The sequence below is a fragment of the Aphelocoma coerulescens genome, chromosome 5 (genome assembly GCF_041296385.1).
Source record: "Aphelocoma coerulescens isolate FSJ_1873_10779 chromosome 5, UR_Acoe_1.0, whole genome shotgun sequence".
Classification (NCBI taxonomy): domain Eukaryota; kingdom Metazoa; phylum Chordata; class Aves; order Passeriformes; family Corvidae; genus Aphelocoma; species Aphelocoma coerulescens.
Genome location: NC_091019.1, coordinates 53656725 through 53682289, shown reverse-complemented (window position 1 = coordinate 53682289; position 25565 = coordinate 53656725). Strand labels below are relative to the sequence as shown.

The 25565-nt window shown below is 39.7% G+C and overlaps 2 protein-coding genes across 8 annotated transcripts in view; both read right to left on the bottom strand.

The window, feature by feature from the left end:
- Positions 1-24731, bottom strand: part of BDKRB1 (bradykinin receptor B1) — a 33719-nt gene extending 8988 nt beyond the window's left edge. The window contains exon 1 of one of the 2 annotated variants that reach the window (XM_069018204.1): positions 24664-24731. The gene's annotated coding sequence lies outside the window, so the exon portion shown is untranslated. The remainder of the gene's footprint in view (positions 1-24663) is intronic. The other variant, XM_069018201.1, reaches the window with a different exon arrangement.
- On the bottom strand, positions 237-24739 carry BDKRB2 (bradykinin receptor B2). Of its 6 annotated transcripts, XM_069018199.1 has the most exons (4): positions 24664-24726; positions 14937-15127; positions 3546-3616; positions 237-3134 (listed from the first exon to the last, which is right to left on the bottom strand). In XM_069018199.1, the coding sequence occupies exon 4, from the start codon at positions 3130-3132 to the stop codon at positions 1990-1992; it is 1143 nt and encodes a 380-aa protein (XP_068874300.1). In that variant the 5' UTR covers positions 3133-3134; positions 3546-3616; positions 14937-15127; positions 24664-24726; the 3' UTR covers positions 237-1989. The 6 variants fall into 6 exon arrangements, with proteins under 6 accessions (XP_068874300.1, XP_068874297.1, XP_068874298.1 ...); XM_069018196.1 differs by lacking the exon at positions 3546-3616; XM_069018197.1 differs by lacking the exons at positions 3546-3616; positions 24664-24726 and adding an exon at positions 15209-16035.
- Positions 24740-25565: the final 826 nt, after the last annotated feature.

Sequence of the window (25565 nt, the reverse complement as noted above, 5' to 3'; positions counted from 1 at the left end):
GCTGCCTTAATTCAGATTTTAACTTCCAAAGGGACCAAGGATGGTCAGCACCACTCAGAAATGGGCCCTGAAAAGAAAGATCTCAAAGCAGCTAAAATTCTGTTGTTTCAGCTCACTTTCCTTTGGTGTAACAGGAGGTGAAGTAAATAGCTGGAACAGTTGAACTTCTGACAAATCATTCCTTAGTAACAGGATACAGGCTGGAGAAGAAAATGCCAGGAAGTCTCATTTCTCAAAGTACTTTATTTTCTTTTGTACATGCTTACTGCATAGCAAAAAATGTGTCTATGTATTTACATTATTTAAATGAATGTGATGTTAACACAATAACATTTTGATATTTTACTACTCAGTACCAAATATTCAGAAATAACTTCTGTTGCCTGAATAACCTCTGCATGGAATTCCTTTTGTGTAATGGTTGCTTGAACAGCATGCTCATGGATGAGACAATGTGATAACACTGGATATAACAGAAAGCCTTGCAGTGTTTTGTCATAGTTGTCCCTCTTGCTTCAGACAATAAAAAGGATGAGCAATAGAAGTATTTATGACATAGGATTATACTAGGTTATCAAAGAAAAGCTATGGAAATTGCCTATAAATCACATAGGGTGATCTAAAAACCATAGTCTTTAAAGCATGCCTGCACACTTCTAATTCTCAGTTCAGTTATTTGAAGGTTTAGTACAAATTTCCCATCTTAAATGAACTTTATTTCTCCAGCTCTAATGAATAAAGACCATGTAGTTGCAGTCTGAGTTTACTTATGTCACCAAACTTCATTTCCCTTGGTGACTTTAAAAGCTGTAACCTTAAGTGCTTTAAAAAGAAAAAAAGACTGTTAGTTTCAGCATACACTGGATCATCTTCCACTCCACTTACATCAAGGTTCCTAGAGGTTAAAGGGCATACAGACAATTCAGTACACTATGAGCTTTCTTATGTGTATAATCAACTTAGATCAAAAATACAGTCCAATTAGGGAAAGGCTATCTTGTATTAAAATCTCACAGATTAACTCTACAAATAAAATGTAGGTATTACTAGAATCTGAAAAGGCCATTCTTGAATACTCTGAACTTTCAAGACCCCTGTTATCTTCAGTTAGATTTCTAATGTAGTTAGGTGATGCTCTCCTTCATATTCTCAGTTTCTTCAGCTTGTGAGATTATACCAATTGTGCTGAGATTTTATATATCCATTTAAAAACATTAATTATGCTTTGTGAATACTAAAAACCCAAGTGTCTGAGCTGAAGTGTAAGCGTGAATGTAAATAGCATTCGCTCACTCAAAAGGAGTAAAGGAATACTTTCACTCCAAGGTAGAAGGGGTAAAGAATCTTCTACAAAGAAAACTCAGCTAACTGCATGCAGCTGGATGCAGCTTCCCTTCCACTACTGCTTTACCTTTTTTCCAGCTGCTTTCCATACACGCTTGCTCATGTAAATCTGTAACTAACTGGAGCAGTTGCAAAAATGCACTGCTTGTCAATGAAAAAATTGGAGAGTTTTGGATGATTGAAGAGAGAAATTAAAAATCCAAAAGATGGACACATCTAAAAATGGATTCACTTAACGGAACTTACTCAAACACAAGCCTCTCCCAGATCAAAAATCTTATCTAACACACTATTATGGGTACCATAAGTAGCTGCACAATCCTGACAATAGCTTCTCTACTGGGGCTCTGTTCAGAGAATCGTATGTACACCTTAGAAATGCAAACAATCCAAATGATACATGAGCCAAATATTATTCAGTCACGAAAATGTAAGTAAGCTACAAAACAGGATTCAGTCATGAAAAACATCCAATAACATTAGAAGCAGGTCTCTTTATGGAATTTCCAAAAAGATCAAACCATTGTTTTCCCTCATATAATGAACACTAGTACGTGTTTACTCTGTGGACTTGTAGCAGATGGGGAGGAGCAGAGACTGATATGTTAGAAGGCATTCTTCCTGTAAGGATTTCCTAAGATTATGCTATTGGGGTAATGGCAAAACAGACATTTTCTTTGGGTATTCGCTTGAAATGGAAGTTCTTAAAGTGTCCAGGGAATTCTCCATCTGCACAGACTGTAATTTTCTGCACCTCTTCGTGAACAAGTCCTTGTAGAATTCCGCAGCCTTCTTCTGGAAGTTTTTCCCAACAATCACATACAAGATTGGGTTCAGGCAGCTGTTGCTAAAGGAACAGTACGTGGCTATCTGGGTCAGTATGTCATTGATGTCTTCCAGGCATTTGAGTGTGGGTGAGAAGTAACGGACTGAGTCGGTGAATGTGCTGATCTGGAATGGAAGCCAGCAAATGATGAACAGCAAGAGCACAGCAAGGACCAGCATGGTGGCTCTCCTCTCTGTCTGGACTACGTTCATTTTTCGTAGCTCACTGCTTCGTAAGGCTTTGATGATTTGCACAGTGCAATAGGTAATTACACAGAATGGGAACACAAACCCCACAATATTCAGCAAGCAGTTGTTTGTGAGCTCCCAGTAGCTGGATGGGTAAAGAAGAACACAGGCTGTGATGTTGTATTCTTTCAAATAACTCAGATTTCGAAACACCATTGTAGGTGAACAAATGAGCAATGCACATGTCCAGATTACAAAACAATTCCATTTGGCACAGACAGTTCGTCTCATCCGTCCAAGAGACATGGTTTTCACCAAGGCCAGGTAGCGGTCAATGCTCACTAGTGTCAGGAAATAAATGCTAGTATATAAGTTCATGTAACTCATAATGTTGATGGCTTTACAGAGAAACAGGCCAAAAGGCCAATGAAAATTATTAGAAATATTAATGGCCCAGAAGGGTAAAGTACAGACCAACATCAGGTCAGCAAATGCCATGTTTGCTAGGTAAATTTCAGCCACTGTGCATCTACTCTTGTGGAAACACAGGATGGTGAGCACAAAGGAATTTTCTATTGATCCCAGAATAAATATAAACCAGAGGAATGCAGGCTGAAAATCCTGTAGCCATTTCCATACATCTGCATTGACACATTCATTTTGTTTTATCTGATGCACTCCTGAATTATTGCGGAAATCTGGTGTACTGACTCTGAGCTCCTGGGTGATTGTGTTGTACAGCTGTGTAACATTTTCAGTTGTGATGGAAACCATTTCTGTGAAGAGAAAAATAGGTGACATGAGATTGCTACATCTAGCTCATTGCTGCAAAAGACACTATAAGAAGAGCTGTCTCTGCTTTTCCTGATGTCCTAGAAGCATAGTTTTTGAACCGGCTTATACCTCCCTGATTTGCTTTTTGATAGACACAGGGCATGCCTGTGGAATGTTTCACAGGCAGCATTGCTATGGACTGCCTGGACCAATTTTAGGCCAGTGAAACAGAGGGGATGTAGCAACAACAGACATTGTTATGAATGGGTTAACAGAAGAGAACATTTACCAGCCTTTATTCACCAGAACTGAGCTGCAGCAAGTCTTTGTTCATTCTTTGAGGATGTTCATCATTAGTTTGTCTTCTTATCTTTTTATTTCATTAGACATGGTCTCCTAAAGGACAGGTGTACCTTGGGTCTCAGTTTGCTCTTGGTAAAGCTGCTATTTCTGTGTCACATCCTGCAACATTTTACACTCTCCCCTGCAGAGCAAGAATTGAGTGGAATTCAGTGGTGCTTCCTCCCTGAAGAACACCATAGATTTTTCCAAATATTATGACTGTACTATAAACAGACATTTAGTTTGCAGCTCTAGTTTGCATTGAGAATGCTGTGGGATCAGTGGTTGCCAGCAGCGTGCCTTTCTCAGCTTCGCACTGAAATTGTCCGCGTATTTCTGTCTCTGCGTTACAGACTCTTTCTGCAGCCAAGTCACAGAAGTGATAAGTGGTACAACTCCACAAGAGAGCTCAGTTTTAAGAAGTGCACGGTGGGTGGGTTGGCAGTTTGGCAGAGATGGTGGCCATCATATAAGCCAGGACCTGCCTGCAGTCAGGCTGCAGTCAGCCAGCTTGGGTACAAGAGCACAGTCTGAAAACCAGAATGCTGTAAACATTCTACAGATCAGAACAGCCTGGGATCTTACAGGGAACTATTTACAGGCAGAAATGTCAGATGTGTACTTGAATGCTACTAAAACCAAACAGAAGTTGAGTGTGCAGCATCACTCACTACTGATAAAATGTTAACTGTGTTTTCTTCTGGTGCTCTTGGATAATGAATGCTGAGATATTATTCAAATGAGAGATTGGCTTCCCAGATCAGCACATATAATTCTCTGGACTGAGTGACAGAAAAACTGTCTTTTCCCAGGTCTTTATAATAACCACTGTTTATATTATCATTTGATTGGAAGACTTTCAAATGTATTTTTAATTAAGACATTTGTCCTATTCAATTGGTAACTTGACAGTGAAAAGGGACACTTGCCATTCCTGAAAGGATGAGGGTTCTCATTTGTTTTCTGGTTGCTGGAATTGTTGGCTGGTAATTGTGGGTGCTTAATATGCATACAGAAATTTGGCTATTGGTTGCAGAATTGATGAAAAATGGTGGTCATATTTTGTGTACTTTGTGTTACACTGTAGCCCTTAAATATCTCAAAGCCCAACATGTGTGGCTGTGAGAGATGCCACTAACAAATTGCAAACAGCAGTTTCAAGTCTCTCTTTCTTTCTACGCTGGCACTTTTCATTACAAAAACACGTGGGAAGTGAAATACTAATGGATGGCCAACAAGAGGTCATCTGGGAATAGAGAAGTTCTGTTGCTTGATGAAATTATCAGAAATTGTTTCTTCTGCTGGTAGTAGGCTGTGAACCAGCAAAAAAAAAAATTATAAGTGCATTATTTTATGCTTTGAGGTTGGATGTATGCACATATTTAACAAGATAAACATTCGTACTTAAGAGAGTGGTCATAAAGGCCATGTTGGCTTTTTCTGTGATTTTCATTACATTCATTTACAGAATTTAATTTACAACAAATAGCAACTCCAAAACTGCCTATTGATTTATCTGTATTTTCTCTGCAATTAATCTCTTTTTGATTTTGGTTTTAGAAGGGAAAAATCTAGAATGCTTTAAAATAAGTTAATTCTATCGTATTACTGTGGTCTAGGAACAGTGTGCAGGGACTAGTTAGGATGTCACCAAGTCCATGACATGGGGCTTCTGGCAGCCTGCCTCCTTGGTCTTTAGCTCAAGTCCTTCCATAATGCATTGCTAGAAATGGGGGAGTGAACAAGATAAAATATGCTAATTATCAATTTACAAACCCTAATGTTTGGGGTTAAAATGATGTGCTTGATGCTATTCTGTATAGCATCTGAAGTATGTGATTGCTGAATAAATTATCGACAAAGCCACAGCTTAGAGAAGGCAGTGATTTGCTGTTTTCTTGTCATATTTCAGTGAAAATAAATGTGATCCTTTCACACATTTTCTACAAATACTTTCAGTGCAATGCAAGACAAGCCTAATATCTCACCAGGGATTTTCAATAAGATTTTATGTGACAGTTTCAATTGAAATACTGCCCAGCTGAAGTAATCTATCATTAGTGGTTCTGAGGGACTCCTGTGGGGGCTCAATTTGAACCTGATGGAGTCCACCTCCTGTTGTGAGTTACCTCCTCCTTGACAGGCTATAAAAGCCACTGCCAGTCATCATCTCGTGTTGTTCTGGAGTATTTTTTGCTAATAGCATTGGGAACAAATGACAAGGTTTTGATGGGAGGGGGGTTCAGGGTGCCCTGTGTGGGAGGCAGCTGTGTCCTGGCCAATGCTGGTGGCAGCCAGCCCTCACCAAGGCTGAAGGCTTTGGGGTCGGGTCATGGGGGATACTTTGGGTGTTGGCCAGATCCTGCCAATGCTGCAAGTGAAGAACCCCTGCAGAGGGACTGGGAAGAAGGGATTAATCAACTGTTGTATTGTCATTACAAGCAGGTGGAGAAAGACTCCAAAAAGGTGGTGGTCACCAGTGCCATAGCCTGAAACTCTGAGGGCTGGGCAGAGTCACTAAGGCACCTTGGCGTCTCTTGGCAAACTCACGGGATGTTCTGCTGTTCAAGGACTGACCCACACATTCTTCACTGGAGGGAGCATGCCAGAAGCCAGGCAGGAGTTAGTCAGCAAGCGAGGATAACACCTGGAGCCCAGCAGAGCAGTTAATCTTAGAATGTGGAAGGAAAGTCCCCTGCTACAGCCGTACATGCTGGGGCCTATGGAAGTTCTTGAAAGAAAAGAAAGGGAATGTGATGAATTGGAACAAAAAGTCCTCTAAGGATCAAGAGATATGAGCTAAGGAATGGAAGGACAGGGGGAAAAAGGTCAGTGATCAGTTAATGCTGCTACTGGATGAATGCAAGCTCCAGCACAGTTTTACTCCCCAAATGGGATATGCTGCTTCAGGTGAATGATTTTCACCATCAGTTTGGGTCTGGATGAAGCCCTACAGCTACTGAACTCCTGACTTTATTAGCAATGACACCAGTGTTAATCTTTCCTTGTACTATGCTAAACATTTTCTGTATGGTAAGATACAGTGAATAACTAAATATCTCATGATGGTCTTAGTCATGTCTTATACAAGGACAAGTTCTGAAATGTGTAATAAGAATTCAGGTTATTTCAATGTTACCTGCAGTAATCTACTCTGTGGGAGCAAGAGAGGGACTTTGTAATGCGTATTTTACAGGTGTTGTGACTTTGATTACATGTTTTGCAGAAACAAGGTGTGAAATTTGTAATTAGTATATTCTGAGATTGCTGCAATATTAACCTTGCTAATTTAGACCTCAGAGACAAGAGGTGGAGCCTAAAACAGATAAATGCTTTTATGATGTTAACTGCTATAATATGGTTTGCTGGAGCAAAAGAGAGAATATTAAAAAGCATAGGTACACAGTCCTGATGTTTTCCTACACAGTCTGGTTTGCAAGGGCAAAGGATAGAGTGGGCCCAGGGCCCCACTAGTCTTCTCCAAATGAGGAATTTCTTTGATGGATGTAATTCATGATGAAAGTTGCCTAGAAAGCAGCTAAATTTTCCATTTATTTCAGGAATTTCTTAGCAAGGCTGAGTAAAGGATAGGTATGACACCTAGTCTGTAGCATCCTTAGCAGAATTTTACAATTACCTGGTTTGCTTTAAGTGCTGTCAGTGGCCAAAAGTGTTTTTGGATACATACAGCTGGCTTGGCATACATACATACAGCCCCATGTACAGCTGGGTGTCAGTGGCACAGAGGAGAGGAAAAGCTGGGAGAAAAAATATGGATTTGAAGGTGTGGCTGCAGAGAGGCACTGGCTGACTTCTGGCATGATGATTTTTTAGAAGACGTGTTAGCTACAGAAAGAAACAAGCAAGGGCTGCCCCAGCCTCTCCTGTGACTGTCTGTTTCTGTGCAGAGCCCAGCCTGCTTTAATGCTTTGTATTTTTTGTGTGAGTTTGTCCTGAAGATCTCTGAGCCCAGCTTGGGCAGCCAAGTGTCCCCTGGTGGTTCTGATTTGCCAGGCAGCCTTGCTTCTTCATGCTAAGGCAAAAGCTACAGTAAATGTAACACAAGAGTTGCCAGAGCCATAAGAGGAAAAAGGGTATCTGCCTGACAGATCTGCTGTGACTGAAGTGGGAAATAGCAGGAGTTTAAAAGCTGCTGTAGGTAAGGGAAGTGTTCCACAGTGTGGTCTGTGCAAGGAAGCCTGGAAGTCCTGCTGACTTTGTGTTAAGTGTCACTGCTGCCCTCAGGAGCTTCGAGTGTAAACCTGATAGATTCAGCAAGTTGTTAGGAGGCTGTAGGATGTCCCCTAAATTGCCTCATTTGCAACCATCAGACAGGTATTTGCTGGCCAAGAAAGGTAAGTTTTATTTTAACAGCTTTGGAGGATTTGGTTGCAGAACATCTATTTGCAAGGAAAAGGAGGATTTTCATTTAGTAATAGGTTATAACAAAACAATCTCAATGCATAATTTCTCCTTCAGCTCCACACCAACAGGTCTAGCAGGCCTGAAGGACATATGATGGAATGGCATAAGCAGAGGCATTGCTCAGCAAGAACCCAAAGGTGTGCTGGAAGATTGAGCGACAGTGGTGGACTCTAACATTCAGAATTTAGTATCAACAAAAATACAGGCAACCCATCCTCTTTATAAATTCTATATCTCCTCCATAAGGTTTATTTTCAAAGCTTCTGTTTCAACCTGGTCTTCTTGCAACCTTTACTCCTGAAAAAAATCACCTTTGTCATCTATCCCCACTTCATTGAGACTCTTGTTTCCATCTAATCCAAGCCCAATGGGACAGCTCGTACCCCTCTCTTTGGCTTCACAATGGTTTTGTATCTTTGGCTGGATGAATATAGGAAGGCAAAATTATATCACTCTTGTGGAATCTCTGAAACATGTTCTGAAACGTTCTTTGAATGTCCTTTTAATTGTGTGTTACTGTGGAGGCATTATTTATATTGGAGAGGTAGAGGAAGTATGGGAAACATTCCTAAAACGTTCTGCTTTTACGGATCCCACTACATTAATTTTTAATATCCAATCTTTGCATAATGAATCCCTAATGGGCTTTAGCATCTTTGAGGTTGTAGATCAGCAGACACTTTCTGTGGCAGTGTTAACTTAAAGGTTTCTTGCTCTTCATTCACCCTTCACTGTCCCTTTCACCTTACGGCTGCTCTCGTGGTTCATGAGGCTTCATGTTGAACCAGATTCAGGAACTTGGCTGGGACAAAAATAACCTTGTAAAAGAAAAAATTCTTTTAAACACAAATCAGCTCCATAGTTTGCCAGAAAATTAAGGCAATAAAGAAAATATACAGAGGAGCTACCTCTCAAAAGTGTAAGTTTTAGATCTTATTTGTTGTGTAAGCTTGAAGCCCACCATGGAAAGAAATTATTGTTCTGCAGTTACCATTAAAGGCATCTACATCAACTACATTAGGAAAAAGGTGTGGGGGGAAAATGTTGTTCTGTGAAAGTAGTTATTTCAATAACAATGAGACCAAGGTGCGAAGAGGCTACTAATTTTTCTCCCTGTGTGGGAGGTGAAGCCACTCAATTCCAACTAAAGAAAGGTGTGGAGAGAGCAGAAATCCAATCAAGTGCAATGAAGCACTTTGCAAAATGCTTTTTTTTCCACTTGGAAATCTTGAATGTTCTTACTTTAAACTGTCCAGGGTTATAATTTCCTAAAAATAATATCCTATACTTTTTAGCTTTCAAAACCTGGTATGTTATTTTTCAATGGTCTTTATACAGTCCAGTCAATAACTGTGATGATTCTGGCAAAGGGTATCATCTCTGTGTAAAATAGTTATAACTGAAATGGATAAGAACAGCATCGTTGGACTGTGGTGAGAACTGGAAGAAGAAGGAAAATATGAACTGGTTCAGAGTACTGTTCTGATCACAGGACCTTTGTATAAGGGAAAGGGCTCATCTCATTATAAAATTTTGATTTAGTTCAGATTTGGTGATGATGTTTGAGTCAGTCCGTGTTTGATCCCTACTTGCTGCCATCAATATTTTAGAAAATTTTCTACTAAAGATAATCTACTAAAGATGGCCTCTAAAATGTTGCAAATGTCACCAGAGCTGGATTTTGCTGTCATTCTGAAAGAGTAGATTTAGTACAAGAATCCTACTTAATTTGAGGTGAGAAATAATATTTTTAACATTAGAGCCTCTTTCAGGATCAAAACACAGAATCTGCAAGTTTCTCCAGCCACTAAATCATTAAATTTCAGCCTTGTAATCCTCAGAAATTTCAAAGACCCAGCTGTAAAAGACCAGAGTAGCATAGTCTGATTTTGTAGCTGACCCAGCTTTGAGCAAGAGGTTGGCCTACAGACTTTCCAACCCACATTATCCTAAACTCCTTAATTTGTGCTTCTTGTGCTAATAAATGAAAATTCCAGTTGGATTAAGGTTTAAAAAAAAAAAAAAATAGAATCATAGAATTGGGTTGGGTTGTAAAGGTCATCCAACTCCAACCCCCCTGCCATGGGCAGGGAACCTCCCACTAAACCAAGTCCCTGGTTACTTAAAGCTGAATTTCAGCAGCAAGTGCCCTCATTTGTTGGAATTTTCTACCTCACTGAGGTGCCCTTGCTCAGCAAGGTTCCTTAGGAAGCTGTGCAGATTTTGTTGAGAGTGCTATGGGAACTGGCCTTCCCTAAAGTATTTTTTTGTAAAATTATTTTTAATTTTGGGACACAAAACTGGTTCATCTAAGTCACAGAAGGAACCAGAGAAAAGTTTTTCTTGTATTAGTAGATTTTCATCAGGAGGAACAAGACAGCCTGGGTACCAGGAAAGCAGAGCCTGCACAGCCAGGAGTTGAGAGGCCAATATTGGCAACTGAAATGTGCTGTGTTAGTCTTCTGCATCAGGTCTACCATGTGCCACACTGGGCTGCTGGAGCCAGCTTTCAACCTGTGTGTACTGTTCTGTTTACCCTTCTGGTCATTAGGGTGCTTCAGTTATGTGGTTAGAAAAGAAAGAATATCCCAGAGTAAAAAAAAGGTCTGGAATACTTAAGCAGAGACATTCAGGCAGTGAAGCAGGAGGCATGAACTGGAAATTGAAATAGAAATCTACATTTGTTGACAATTTGGTCTGGCATATTAATGGGGAGTTTTGCCTTTTTTGCACAGAAAGCCTGAGGAGCTGCATTCAGTGTGTATAGAGGCAATTAAAAAATTTGGTGATTCTGAGGGAAAGTGGTAGCCAGGTACCTGGAAGGCAATTCAGGTGCTTGGATATTGGCATTTTGGAAAGTGCAGGCTGTCTGGGGTATCTGCATGGGGTTGGTATATGGTACAGGACCTCTGAGAGATCTTCTGGAGACAAGACACCCTGGAGTTTCTGAAGCACCCAAGACCTTGCAGGGGCTCCTTTACCCCTTGATGTTAACACTAAGATTAGAGCATGGGAAGCATAACTCCACTGTGAAAATAGCAAATATTTAGGCTTAATAGAGCATTATAGACACTATGAAATAGAGCATTATAGCTGTGAAATGAAATGCAGAATTATAGCAAAAGAAGATATGGGAAAGTTTCCTGGGAATTAGTCCTTTAAAACAATCCAAGTTTTCAGAGATCAAAAGGATAAGCTGCTGATTTCTCTCCGAAGAAATGGTTAAAATGTGAGTTTCTGATTTTTAAGAATTAAAAAAAGACAATAAAGGAGGCTTAGGTCCATATTTTAAATGAACACGAGTCTGATGTAGTGCTCAATGTATTGGACCTTGACTTAGTACTGGTTTTAAGGAAAATTTCTGCTGGTCTTTTGGGAGTGCAGGAATGCTGTGTAAAGCTCTGTGGTACCTCAACAACAGCTATCGTAGATGAACTACAGGCAAAGGTTTTGGTTTTATTCTTTTGAGTTTCTTCTGACAAAGTTATTATCTAGGAGAAAAACCCAAACCTACATCCATACACTACTTTTTGCTTACTTTCTGACCTTTTAAAAATCTGCCTGTTCCCAGAACCTTTCTCATTCCTGAGAAGTCTGTATTCCTCAAAGCTGACATAAAGGCCATACATATTTTAGTTTTACATAACTATCTCAAGGGCAGTGTATGCTAAAATTGTTCAGCAAGAAATAACTTTTTAAATTAACCATTTTCCTTGCAGAAATATGTCCTCTTCATTCTCAGATTTACAGAGAAGAGAAAACACATATTTAATCAGAAATTTGCTACCATACAGCTCTGATCATCTATCATTTCCATTGTAATATTTATAAATGCCATGTATTATTGTAATAAGTAAGCAGTAATTTTACTAAGAGTACTTTACAAAAGGGAGTGGATTCAGTATCTCCTGTGAAAATATGGGCTGTCATAAGGCTTCATGGGCACATTCAGTCAGTGGTGAGCACAAGGACTAGGTGGAGGACTCTTGCTACAAAGATTCAGTTGCAGTTTTGTTGCATGTGTAAACTCACTGGGCTGTTCTTTGGAGCTGTGTAACTCCTCTTGTATGGAAATCTTTCACAGATCCTGGACTGTAGAATACACGCCAGCAAAACTGCTGCTGGCCATACACAGAGTGAGGACATTCCTTTTGCAGAGAAAGTCCACATCAAAGCATCATTAAATTAAAAAGGGAAGCGTATAAGCAAATAAGTAATAGGAAATGCCAAATCCATTGAACACTGCTCTGGAGTTCTTATGAAGCATATCATATCAAGGCACAGCTTGGATGAAGGAATGAAGTATGAGGATAAATCCCTCGGCTGTCTCTTTTTCAAAAATAAACCTTCTGCTAATATTAGAGAGGGTTTGTCAATAAAAGTAAAGGAGGTCTGCAACTGTGGGGCCATCAGGAAATGCAAATGTGATACATACAAAACGTGCACAGTGACATGCTCACAGCAACAATTCTCTAAGTTAAATTTAGAGCTGAGTACCTGGTTTAGCATTTTGTTTTCCTGAAGATTTCTATTATGTTAATGCTGTGCAGTTTTTCCCTTCCCTTTTGTACATGATGGATTAGTAAACACAGTAGAACTACCCTGAAGTAAAACTTCCTGTACTTCTCAGCCACTTTTATTACTGTAGTTCACAAGCAGAAAAAGAAGTTTAATTCAAAAAGCATCTAACTGCTCTGAAAAAAGGTATCACTGCCTTTCACCTCCTCTCAGCACACACTTTGATTTCTGCTGTTCAAACATCTTAGAAAGTTTAAGCTGTTCTGATTTACAGAGTTATTGTTCCCTCATCTCCAGCTTTCTCAAGACAGTATATGTCTACAAAGAAATGAAGTATATGAAGGTCTTAAATGTAAGTGTTAAAAAAACATAAGACAGTTTGTTCCTCTCTTTGTAGTCATTGGGCAGATGAAAGATCTATTTCCAAATCTCTATTCTGTTTAACTTGGGATAAAATCTGGAAATTAGGTGATTCACACACCTGTATACTAAGAGGCCACAAGCTTATTGAATAACGTTGAATGAGGTATTTAACTTTATGAAGCTATTTCCAGTTAGTATATATACTTAAACAAATATTGAATCTGAATCTTCCATCTTTGGAAATATCATCAGTTTTGAGGTTTTTAATGTTAATCTCACAACTCCTTCTCCCTCTCCTTGTGAATACTTGCTGCTTTTCTCAAGTCTTTAATTCTTGAGGATTTTGATCTTCTTGGACCTGCCCAATTCCTTCTCCCTTAGATTTAATGTGACTCTGCTCCACAGCCTGGTGTCAGGAGTCACCAGAAGCCTCGTGTGTCCCTGAACTGAGATGATAACTTTCTGACTCTAACAGCAAAGCACATAAATCTTACACAACACAAGTAACAGCTGGATCTACATTTTTTCTGTCTGTATTGTGGTGTGTTTGCTCAAAATGTTTGGAAAACTGAGAAGGAAAATATTCAACCAGGAGAAAACTGACCACAAGCTCACTCTGCAAGGCTGGCAGGATATTTTGGTTTGGTTTTTTTGGCATTTCCCATATGAGAGCAGGTAAGGTTAACCATGAGTGCTCATGTGCTCATCGTCCAGAGCTCAGCCAACAACTAGCATTTAGGTTAGTGTCAGGACAGTGAGAAATCTAGGAGCTGCAGTAGGAGTGGGACTGCAAAAGCCCTGCAGGAGTGAAGAACAGTCATCCACATGAATTTATCCTTGAGAACATTTTCATGGGGACTGTGCATGGAGCAAGATTCAGCCCACATCTGGAGTTCAGGTTAGGGCTCAGGGAGTCACAGGCTATGACTGCTCTTTCAGAGATAGGGTGAGCCCTGTCAGGCTTGTGCATGTGTTTATCACACTTCTGACACTGAGTCATATCAGCCCTCTGTGTTTTCCCATGTATGTGATATTGGGTCAGCCTACTCTTGCATACTGCTATCTTGAGCTTTGTTAGCAATTGCTTTCATAAAGCTCTGAGCATATCACTGAGCTTAAGGTCTGTCTGCTGCCATGTCTGACTTGTGATCTTTTGGGTTTTGTTTACTTGATTTTCATATTTGGCTCAAAGCAATGTTTTGTATTTTCTATTGTTACCTGGAAGGCCTTCTGCAAACAGGAGCTATGATCAGATTGTGGTTTGCTTACATTTTTAAGATTTGCAGAGTTTATGCTCAACATTGGATCTGTTGCTGAGAAGATGACCATCTATTAACATAATTTATTCTTGTTCCTAGCTGGTTCACTGCCTAGCTTGATAATATCTCCCCCAGCTGAGCTGTCTTGCAAGCCAGACTGCAGATTTGTACAGGGAGAGAAACAGCCAAAGCAGTGCTTGGCGTGAAAGCAACATGCCTTGGCCTCAGGAACCTCGCAGGGCTCCCTGCTGGGTGTCAGTGACTGCTGGGAAACCCTGTCATGTCCTGGGGCTGAAATCCTGTGTGTTCCTTAACACTCCTGCACTCATGGTGTCAGAATACCAAGATGAATGATCAAAATTTGCATAAATTAACTGAAGTACAAAGGAAAATAAGAGACTATAAACTTCCTGAGTTTTATAATATGACCTGTAGATTTACCAAATTGGAATGAAGTCAAAGGTGGTTGTATCTAGTCCCCTGAGCTCTGCAGGCACCACAGGAATTTTCTGTTGTAGACAAGGGATTTCTGTACTCCATCACCACTACAAAATTCAGTGCTTAACACACTAGCATTGTGAGACCAATTTAATATCCATTGCAGGAGTCTGATGCCATGTGAAATGGCAGGTCTGATGGTATCAAACAGTACAATGCACCTCTCAAATGGCAGACAATATCCTGAGCCCAGTGAATAGCTAAGGTATCCAGTGATAAAGAAATAAAATGCTAGTGATCATATCAAGAGTAGCTTGTGCAGCTAGATTATATTTCTTTCTTAAAGCGAGAATTTCCTGCTTTAGAAAACAGCCTTTCCTGAAACCCAGATAGCTCAAACTTATTGCAAGAACCAGGCCAAAACCAGCTAAGCTGGAAAATAAAAAGGTGAATTTTCACCTGGCTGATGACAGCTCTCAGGACATGGGCTGGAGGAGCTGAGCCGTTCCTAGGGTGGGTTCTCAGCATTGCTCTTGGGGTTCAATTAATTTAGTTACAGTCTTGATCTCAGTATGAAAGACAGAAGAGCACTGATGAACCATGCCAGTAAATTGCTTGATATCTTCATTACAGAGAACAATGGGAATATCCTGCAGAGAGAAGTGGACGATATTAGTAGAGCCTCAGAGGTGGAATGATAAGAGGAAAAGGCTATGAGTCCTGAGGCTTACCAGTTCCCCAAGAAGATAAGTGAGTGATGCTCCTTTGTTCTCCTTGCTGTAGTGGAGTCACAGAAGAGCTGTTCAGCAGTGCAGAAACATCCACTCACGGCTCCCTCACTGATGTGCACATGTATGTCCTCTAAAGCTTTGCTCTTTGATGCATTACTCCCACCAGACCTCTTCAGCTCAGTTTAGCCACACCTTTCTCTTAGCATTTGAAATACTACTCTTTTCCCTGGGTAGCAGCATTAGGTTCTCATGACTAGGAAAAATGTGAAGGTCTAATGGCCAAATAGCATTTGTCAGTATTGGTCCCTCTGAGCATTAAATACTTAATGGAGAGATTTGCCTTTCATATGGACTGGCTCTGTGCCCTGAAAGCACTTTACTTCTGGCACCTTGAGGACATTTTGGTAGCCATTTAGGAAAAAAGAAGAGATTTGCCATCTTGAGTGCCTCCAGTCACTATAATATTTACACTGTTGTCACATATTTGCAATAATGCAGCATTTTCTGTGTATTTCTACCACTGGCTGTCACAGGTGTGGACTTTGAGGAAAGCCCAAGTGTCTCCAATAGCAAAGAGCTCCCAAAGAAGCTCACAGTATGTGGGACTGACTGGTTGTTGTCCCAAAGTCTAATACTGATTACTTTGACAGCAACTGCCTTCCTCACTTCTTATCATACAGGTAGCTGATTTTTTTACTCTGCTGTAATTAGAAAAGCATAGAAAATATTTTAACCTGTCACATTACATCTGAAAACCACATTTGCAACTCCTCAGTCATCCCTTCCAGCAGCTGGAAATGTTTCAGTCACTATTTTGCTGTTTCCATTGCTGAACCACAGCATGGCTCTGTGCAAGCAGAGGAGTCCTTTGCACAGAAGATGCCACAGGCAGAATCTGTCCTGTAAATTAGTAATAATGCCTTGTGTTTTCTTAATGCCTTTCACCACAGGGATATATGGACAGCTTCGCTGGGTAATGGTGCAGTTTCCAAACAGCACTTCAGGCTCTGACAACAGGATAGGCTAGAAAGTATCTAACTATAACTATATAATGCTTAAGTGAAATTACAGCTTTATTTTTGAGCAGGTGGAATTCAGAAGAGATGCTATCTACATTCAGGCTAACACCTCTAACGCATGGGTTTCTGAAGATGGTCCTAGTTTAATTTAGATCTTCTGACAACAGCTATACTAAACTATAAACTCAAATTTCAACCTCCTGAATAGGTTTTCTCATGGATCATCTCAGAGAATGATCCCCAGCATCACTGATTTGTGTCATGGAAGGCAGTACAAGTGTGACATGATATTCATTGTCTAAATGGCAGGTTGTTTTTACTAAAGAATTGGAGGATTTTGTTTGTTTGTTTATTCAAAATTTCATATTCTTTTAAAAACTAAAATCTGAGTGTGGCAGTGCAAGCAATGGTGAGTTCCCTTCTGAAGGAGAAGACTAGTCTGTAATGTGCTTCACTTCTTAAATTATAAACTTTAGAAAACCATTTTGCCTTGTCCTTCCTAGGCCAAACACTAGGTCCTGCTATGTTGTTGTTATTTCTTGAGCAGCTGGGACAGTAATTTCATATTATTTTTGTGTATCTGCTCCTCACTTAGCCAGTACATGAAGTATTTGCAATTGGAAAGAGGTCAGTTTTCAGAGAGCATAGTTAGAAATCACCATATTCTATATATTGTAGAGAAAAGCTCAAAACCAGATGTAACTGTTAGAAATGGTGTGTAATTCACACTATAGTGAATTTCAAACCATATTGCAATTTTCTTGATAGTAACAGCAGATAAAAATTAGATATAATCCAAATGGAGCCCGTTTTTCAACTGAAAACCTGGGGGAACTCTACTGACAACAGTTCTTAAGTGAGAATACACCCTGTTTCTCTTGAAAAGACTAAGTATTTGAATACATGCAGAAAGGGATTTGGTGATTAAACTGTATAAACATGGATATGACTTTCAACACTGAGAGATCTGGAAGGTTCAGGACACTTCTCCAGCTGAGAAGTAGTGTGGTTTACAGTGTCGATTTACAACAGTCAGTGTTTGGATGACAATTTTTTTTCCCTTTGCATGCTTTGCCAGTGCTGAAATTAAATGGTGTGTTAATTTATTGTTATTCCTTTGTTAGCAACAGGAGATGACAGAGCTCTGCTGGAACCTGGTGCAGACAGTTTGTTTTTCACTCTGCATACACAGGTTTTGAGCACTGGTGTTCACAAAGAAGATATGTCCTATCTGCTCTTTCCAGAATGTCAGACCCAACAAAAAAGTACAGGGTAACAATTTAGTTAGAGAGACAGATTCCCTTAGCATATGCTACATTTACTTCAAAGAACTACTGTACCCAAAGCTAACAAAAAGACAAGGTTTAATGTCTTTGTCATTGGCACAGACAGCGGGATCAAGTGTACCCTCAGCAAATTTGCCAATGACCCAAGCTGTGTGATGCAGCTGACTGACACACTGGAGGGAAGGGATGCCATCCAGAGGGAAGGAATTCCACCCAGAGAGAAGGGATGCTTGAGAGGTGGGCCTATGCAAACCTCAGGAGGTTCAACAAGCCAAGTGCAAGGTACTGCCCCTGGGCTGGGACAACCCCTGATATCAACACAAGTTTGGGGATGGAGAGCAGCCCTGCCAAGAAGGACTTGGGGTGCTGGTGGATGAGAGGCTGCACATGACCCAGCAAAGTGCGCTTGCAGCCCAGAAAGCCAATTGTGTTCCGAGTTCCATCCAAAGCAGAGTGGCCAGCAGGGTGAGGGAGGGGATTCTGCCCCTCTGCTCTGCTACAGTTAATGGATCATGTTTTCTGGTACCTTAAACTCACATATTACTACAGCTATGTAGGAGATACTTTTTAAAGTGTTGGAGGAGGGGAATTTTCTTTTCCATTAAAATGACTATCAAAACAGAAAATTTCTGGAGAAACTGATTTTAAAAGAAAGATTTTTCACAAAAGATTTGGGTAATTTAACAGAAAATATTTTAAAGCTGTAATTTCTTATCTTGAACAAAGGAGAAGATGTACTGATTGCTCACAGTTTAGCAGATGACCCAGATCCACTCTTGCTCTCTCTGGCCAACTAAAGAATTTAATACCTTTACAAAATGGAGTAGTTCCAAAAAAAACCCAGAGACTGCAAGAGCCCAATTCACTACAGTTTATCCCTCAGGCACTTGCTTAAGAACGAAGATGCCTCTTTCAAAACCCCTTATCAGTGATCCCCATTCACAGGCAGATTTATCCTCTGTGTGTGCATTTGTTCCGTGGTTTGTTTTCTTGCTTTTGTTAAAAATGTCAAGACCCTTCACCAGTTTTTCTCTAGAACAGAAATGCTGTCTTCTGACCAGCTTTGTTAATTTAAAAAAATATTCTGATTTAAGTTAATCATGCCCCCTTTGAACTTGTGTACCATCACTTTGCCACCACGGTAGAAGAGAAAGCACTGTGTAGAATTGTGTGTGACAGTTTTCTGCAGCAGGCAGCAAAGGCTCATGGCAGGATTTTAGGGCAGGAAGATGTGAAGGGGAAATGAGCGGATGTGAGTTCTGGAAGGGAACATAATGCTGCTAAGTGAAACAGAGGAGAAGCCCTGCTGTTGGGAAGAAAGGAAGGATGAAGAAGGAGAAATGTTAATGTTGAAATGGAAGGAAAGAAGGGAAAAAGAGGAGTTTAATTTCCCAAGAGGGAAAAGAGTTCCAGACCAAACAATGAATAAGAATTCTTTCCTAAGTCAGGTATATGCCAGGCTTATGAGAGCTTTATCTGGGATTTTGATTTAAAATGCTAGAAAACTTAGGTAGTTTATACAATTTGGATCCATATTTTACCCAGCTTCAAAATAGTCAGAAATCTGAAATTGTTTGATTCTTGTACTTAAAGTCAAACTTCTCTTTGATTTTTAAAAGTTAATTAACCAGAGTATATTTATTCTAAGGCAAACTTTATCAATATATTCCATTGAACCCCTTTTTTAAAACCAGAGACCAGTGTGCAGTGAAAACTACTTAACTTATTGGTAGAAATATACGATGTAAGAGTAGAAAAATGGAACTCCAGATATCCCATACTGTATAGTTATTAGCTGTAGTATGATTTAAATGCCAATTTGTAGACTACATTTATTGTAGAAGAAAATTAATTGCTGTCTTCTTACATTTCCAAAAAAGACTGTTTCCAAAGCATTGCTGGAAACAGCTACACAAAACTGTCTCCACTTTGTTACTTCTACTTCCTTCTATTTCTGGGAAATGTCTCTTTTGCTGACCCAGCTGACTGGAATTTATGAGCTATAAGGTGACTATTTTAAATTTAAAAAAGAAAAGTTTCTCAGAAGAAAGATATAATCAGAAGGTGAGGTTGTCTTATACGACCTGCCTCCACATGCTGTTTTTAAAAAAAGCATGTGTTATAAATTAAAACTTCTGTGACCAATATCCCAGCCATTCATGAACTGCATTCATGTCTGATTCATTATGACTGCTTTATTTAGATTGCACTATTATCATTTTGAAAATGAACTTGCAACTCACAGAGGAGAAAAAAATACCAGTATGGAGAAAGCTTGTAAGTTTTAAACTGGTTTCCTTGTTCTGGTAAATTGCTATTCCAAATTCTTTGTCTTATTTTAATTTGCTATTTACTGTAAACCTCTAACAGTTTTCAGGTCTGGAAGCAGATAACTGCTTTTGCTTGTTTATCCACCCATGAGTGTTTTGATACTAATAGATGGACACATCAGAAATGTCTGATGAAAATATTTGCTGATTGTTTTGTACAATGTAAAAAATCTGGGAGGAAAGTTATGGAGGTTTGAGGTCCCCCTAGCAATGGGTAGGACAGGACTGCATGAATATGCAAAGGAACATGTATTTTACTTCTCTGACAAGATGCTAATAATTCTAAATATATTTGTGTGTATATATATACATATGTCTATGTGTGTACAGAGAGGAGAGAGAATTTCCACAAAGCAGACATTTCCTGGTCACCTTCAGAGCCTCACACCTTTCATCTACTCTTTTGTTGTTTACTTAGGGAGAACAGAGCTTGTGTGCACTCCCAGCAAGAGAAGGACCAGGCACAAGAAACCTTTCTAGGTGATGTCAAGGTGAACAGCCATCTGTGAGCTGGTCTGGAACAGGTAAAACAGGATTCTGCAGGAGGAGCATGTGGGAGGGCTCCCCAGAGTACAAACAGCATCAAGTGGGTTTGTTTTAGGTGACTCAATCTGAAGAAATAAAGAAATATAAATTCATCCTTGAGCTCAGGTGTCAGACAGAGATGAGACCGTTATGATACATAACCTGATGACACTAGGCTGGTTGTAAGATTCATTGGCTGAAGTTCAGTGTTGAACTGAAGCTGTACAGTTACAAAGGCCAAAAAGGGACTTGAAGTGCATTATGTGTCCCAGAACCAGGTTAATCTATGTGATAGGTAAAGGAATGGGTATGGCGTACATTTTTTGTAATCTCCTAATTTCACAGCTAGGAAAATCAGCCTTTCACAGACCTTTCCATCTGCAGAATAAGGCCAGAAAAAGAGAATGTGTCAATGATATGTTTGTTAAGCGGGCTACCAGTGAGCAAGTGGCTCATTTCTGCTGATACATCCAAAAGACCTCATCTTCTCTAATTTGTCATTACTTTGCTGACGCTGACTTGGAGGGCACTGCAAGCAGTCAGTCCAGCTGAGGATCTAGCCTGTGTGCCTACTTGTATGACTTTTTTATGTCCCTCCATCTTGTTGTTTCTTGTTGAGCTGTTTGCTGCTGTCTAGCAGGTAGAACCAGGAGCACAGCTCTGCAGGCACTGACATACTGGCTGTGTTACACTGATTGCCAGAGGCTTTGGGGATATTCAGTGTGCAAAACTCTTGCAAGCTTACAATCTAAGCAGAATCCAAATATAATACAGAGTAGGATATGGCTTATTATAGGGAAAAACTGCTGCAGAAGGAAGTGAGAGGTGCATGCAGAGCTGAGCAAAAATCTAGCAACAGGTACTGCAATATTTCTGTCATCCTACTGACTTGTTTAAGGATCAGGTCTCAGGTTTGAAGTATAAAGGCTTAATAGCTGCTTTTTGTAAAAATGCTCAAGGTACCTGATGAAACACTTCCAGTTTATTGGCCTGCCTGTAGACCTTCACATTACCCTTCACATCAGGAGAGTGGCACATTGCTGTGTTCCATGTGTGTGGGTAGAGGGACCTGCTGTCCTTCTTTTGTAACCCATGACACTTCAGAGCAGCAGCCCTTCAGTCAGTCAGACAGCTGATAGGAAATCTTACAGCCATGGCAAAGGGACAGACCACCTCCGCACTGGGGCACGGTCCCAAAGGGCTTATTCCTTTCTGCCAAGGCAGGAACACTGCAGCAAAAGCACCTGTGACCAGTTCTGCCCCTGGGCATGCATGCATAAATCCTGTTAATGTTAAAAAGACCTGGCCCTCTACCATGGATCACTCACTATTTTTGTGGCATTTAACTGTAATCTCAGATAACATGAGTGGTTAAAGTGGATTTCTGCATTTTGACAGCTCCATTCTCTGCAAATTAACCATAGTCTGAAGTGTGTCTTTGCAATACTAACACCATTCTGGGATACCTTATTGTGCAAAGCTACTGAATCTGCAAACCTGGATGATCAGATTTATTTGCAGGGTTCACACAAACCAGCCCAACCTTGCTGAATCAAGATAAGGAGTTAACATGTAGGGAACTTAAATATAGCACAGAAGCAAAAGTAAGTCAAATCTACCCTTTCAGGGAACATCAAAAGTCCTGAAGTATTTTAGTGAAGTTTGATATAGCAGCTTTGCCACAATGTCTGAATGCTTTGGACTTGCCTGTCATCAGACTGAAGATAGGTGCTTTGAGCAGGCAGCTTTGCCCCTTGTGTTTCTCTGGTCTGTATCTCCCACTTATGCCTGTTCTCCAACATTTAACACTCCTAACTGGGGTGTTAGACCATGACCAGACTCCCTCAGTCCCAGTTCATTATCTTTACTTCTAAGCAAACTAGGTGTCACTGCTGTGGTGATCACAAGCAGTTACAACTTGATCTCTGTAAAGCCAACCTGCAGGGCCCAAATTTAAAGTCCTGCTCTCATCCTCTGTGCTTTCCCACTGCGGCTGAGCCTACCTGGCTCAGGGCTGGCACAACACTGGGATGCCCTCTCCTCCCTCTATCCCTGCTCAGGGGCACCCAGCCGAGGGGAGAAGCTGGTTCAGCCATGTGCCTGCCACCCTTTTGTGAGTCAGCAGCCAAAGACTGCTCTAGGGTGTGATTCCTTAGTAACTACACGTTGCTAAAGCCCAGAAAGGGCTGGCAAAGGATAGCTTTTGCCTTCACTTTAAAGTACCCTGCTCCTGTACAGCTGTGTATCAGCCAGGCAGAGGCAGAATTTTCCATCTCGATGTATGAAGTATGTTAAACGCAAGAAGGAAGGAAATTAAGCCTTTTGATAAGGTAGGGGGAAACTCATCTGTATGGAGTGCTGAGAGGGAGTTTTAAAAACCGTGAATGAAAAGGGAACAAGGCTTATGAGTAGTTTTAAAGAAAAGTAGACCTTTTAGCTAAATGGCATTTTACCCTGCAGGTTTTTTTTTACTTTATATTGATTAGCATTGCTAATGGGTTCAGGTGTGCTTTTGCAGTTGATTTGGTTACTGAGAGAGAATTTGTTTTGAAAACAAAGCTCTATTCTTTGATAAGATTTCCTAGACTTGGAATATGAATTTTTTTCCTACTGTGACTTTAAAAACAGTAGAATTTGAGTGTTGAAGGGATTTTTACCCCCTTATTTTAATGAAAAACAGATTATCAAATACTGGCTATTCTTAAACAATAAATTTTATGGTCTTCATAATGAATGTCCTAAAATTCTCCCAAAATCCATTTGTTTTCTGCCTGAGAAAATACTTGAGCTATTACATAGCTACAAGAATTTTTAAAGCTGTTTTCCTGTGCAAGGATGGGATGTATATTTCAGGAAGCTCTAACTCAGTAGGAAAGGCGGTTCTTTTGTTAGTTTGTCGGTACAAAATGTTCAGGTAACACTGAGTAACTCAATTAATCTTGTTCTCACATGTCCTAAAAGGCCCAGAGGAAAACCTGACAAAGATTTTCTGGAGGTGTCTCTGGTCTGCTATTCCAAGGTCTGCATTAACTTGGGTGTATTTATCCCTTCTGTTTGTGTTTTCACTATTCACACTGAAAACAAGAGAAATACATCTGGAAGTGTATAAATGAACCTGGAGTGCAAAGATGCTTCTCTTAATTTTTTCTTAATGATTGCACATTATCAGAGACCAGATAAAAGTCATATGAGTGATGTTACTCAATATGCTGATACTTCAATCTTAGAGGGTCATGTGAACATAGAGATTTCTTTTACTCAGCTAACTGTCTTCTAGTTTCTAAGAAAATATATACAGCTGTTTAAGATAAAAGTCTACCCCTATCTTAGGAGACAGCATCTGTAAGATTACATACAGATGGTTAAAAGAAGAATTCTAATGGCTAGCTATTTGAACACTTCTGTCTTTATGGCTATTTGCTATTATTACACTAAGAAGGCTGCTTAGGATACTGAGTAATGGAAAAGGAATAGCTGAAAGTATAGCATTTATTTCAACCTTTGCTCTTTTTGTTACATGATTCTAATTACAATACCACTACTAAGGTAGTGGTATTGTAATATATTGACCTTAAAAGTCAAGCTCTTACTGAATTTTTCTTTATTTGCATACAGATTTTTAAAAGAACCTTATAATGCAGCTTAAATGTCATCCAAAACCTTTCTTCTTTGTAGTATAAGTTTCAAAGGTTTAGCCTTTGCCATTCAATAGTGCAGATGAGACAGGTTAGCAGTGTAAGGTACACACACATGCACTTCCACATCCTGCCCAACAAAGTTTACAATCAAAATAATAAACAGAGACAAAATTATCAGCATGTACAGAAAAGAATTGACTCTGTTTTCTCCTTGCTATTTTGTAGGTAATTTCTCAGCCACAAACAAAGTTAGCTGCTTGTACTTCCTGATTATTTTAGTGAAAGAAACGGCACCCATGGTGTGATCACAGACATGAAGTGTAATCTGGATAGGAGAAATCCTTACCCTCCAGTACATGGGACAGTATCTGTGGCAGATGAAACACGCTGTGGCTTTGATACATTGGATACTTTGAAATAAAGCATTTTTCTGTAAATGTTATAGCTCTGCAAAACCCAACAAAAATCACATTAGCAAAATCACATTAGCAAAAGTTATTTTTCTCCTCCATTTTCCTGAAACAATAATAATATCAGCTCTTTTGTCACTGAACCAGAAACATACTAAGAATTCAATAAGTGGTTTCCAAGAAGAACAAACCACACTGAAATTAAATAGTAAGAACTTTTCATATGAAAGAGAAGTGAAAAACATACCTTGACTGAAAATTCACCACTGAGCAGATGCAAATGAGTTAAGTGCAACACCTCTCTGGGAACAGCTCCTTCTCTAGTATGAATGAGTCTAACTTATGGTTTTACTGCCCCTCCCTGAACACAGCAGACTCATCCCTCTGTTGATGACATCATATTCCTGGATTTTCTCCCATACTATATTTTAAAAACAATGTTTATCTACTATATCCAGTATGAGACCACCGATATTTTAATATGGGTGGCAAACAATACAAACACAGCTAAGATACTGATGTTCCCCAGTATGTGTATAAAACAGTCATACAGTGTTTGTACAACAGTGTTTGTACAACAGCTTCCAGAATTGTGCATGAGCTTGCACGCACAAACATACAGCTCTTATCCTGATTTGGGGTAATGATGAGAGCATTTTTTATTTTACTGGTGTTAGAGCTAAACAAGTCAGCTTTCTGGAGGACTTGGATCTTTAAAACAGAAAAGACATCTTTTTTCTCATGGGAAAAAACTTACTGTTTGTATTCTGGAAGACACTGCTCTTCCTGTCTGACTGCTTGGTCTGCTGAGAGCAAGTACAGAATCCACATACCACTTAAATATTTAAATTGGACCAAAATTTCTTCAAGGTTATGGATGAAGTGTCTATATGAATCAGAATTATAGGCAAACACCAGAACATACCCTTTTACTTACTGCATTGGCTTTTATTCTGGATGTCAGATAATTAACAGAGAACTAATTTTAGACTATTTATTAGAGGCATAGCTGGTTTTCCTCTAATATTCATGCAATTAAACTGAAATCTGAAATGGCAACCATGGTTGCAGAATTTCACACAAAGGACACATCTTCATTCAAAGGAGGAATGAACAGAAAAAAGAACAGTCCACTCCCTTAGTTTGCCA

What these genes read in the sequence shown, in the direction of transcription:
- BDKRB2 (XM_069018195.1), bottom strand. Translation starts at nt 24,410, where the DNA reads ATGTATCAAAGCCACAGCGTGTTTCATCTGCCACAGATACTGTCCCAT. An exon ending in ACTGTCCCATGTACTGGAGG is followed by an intron (nt 3,135 to 24,352) that starts GTAAGGATTTCT and finishes TTCTCTTCACAG; the next exon opens with AAATGGTTTCCATCACAACT.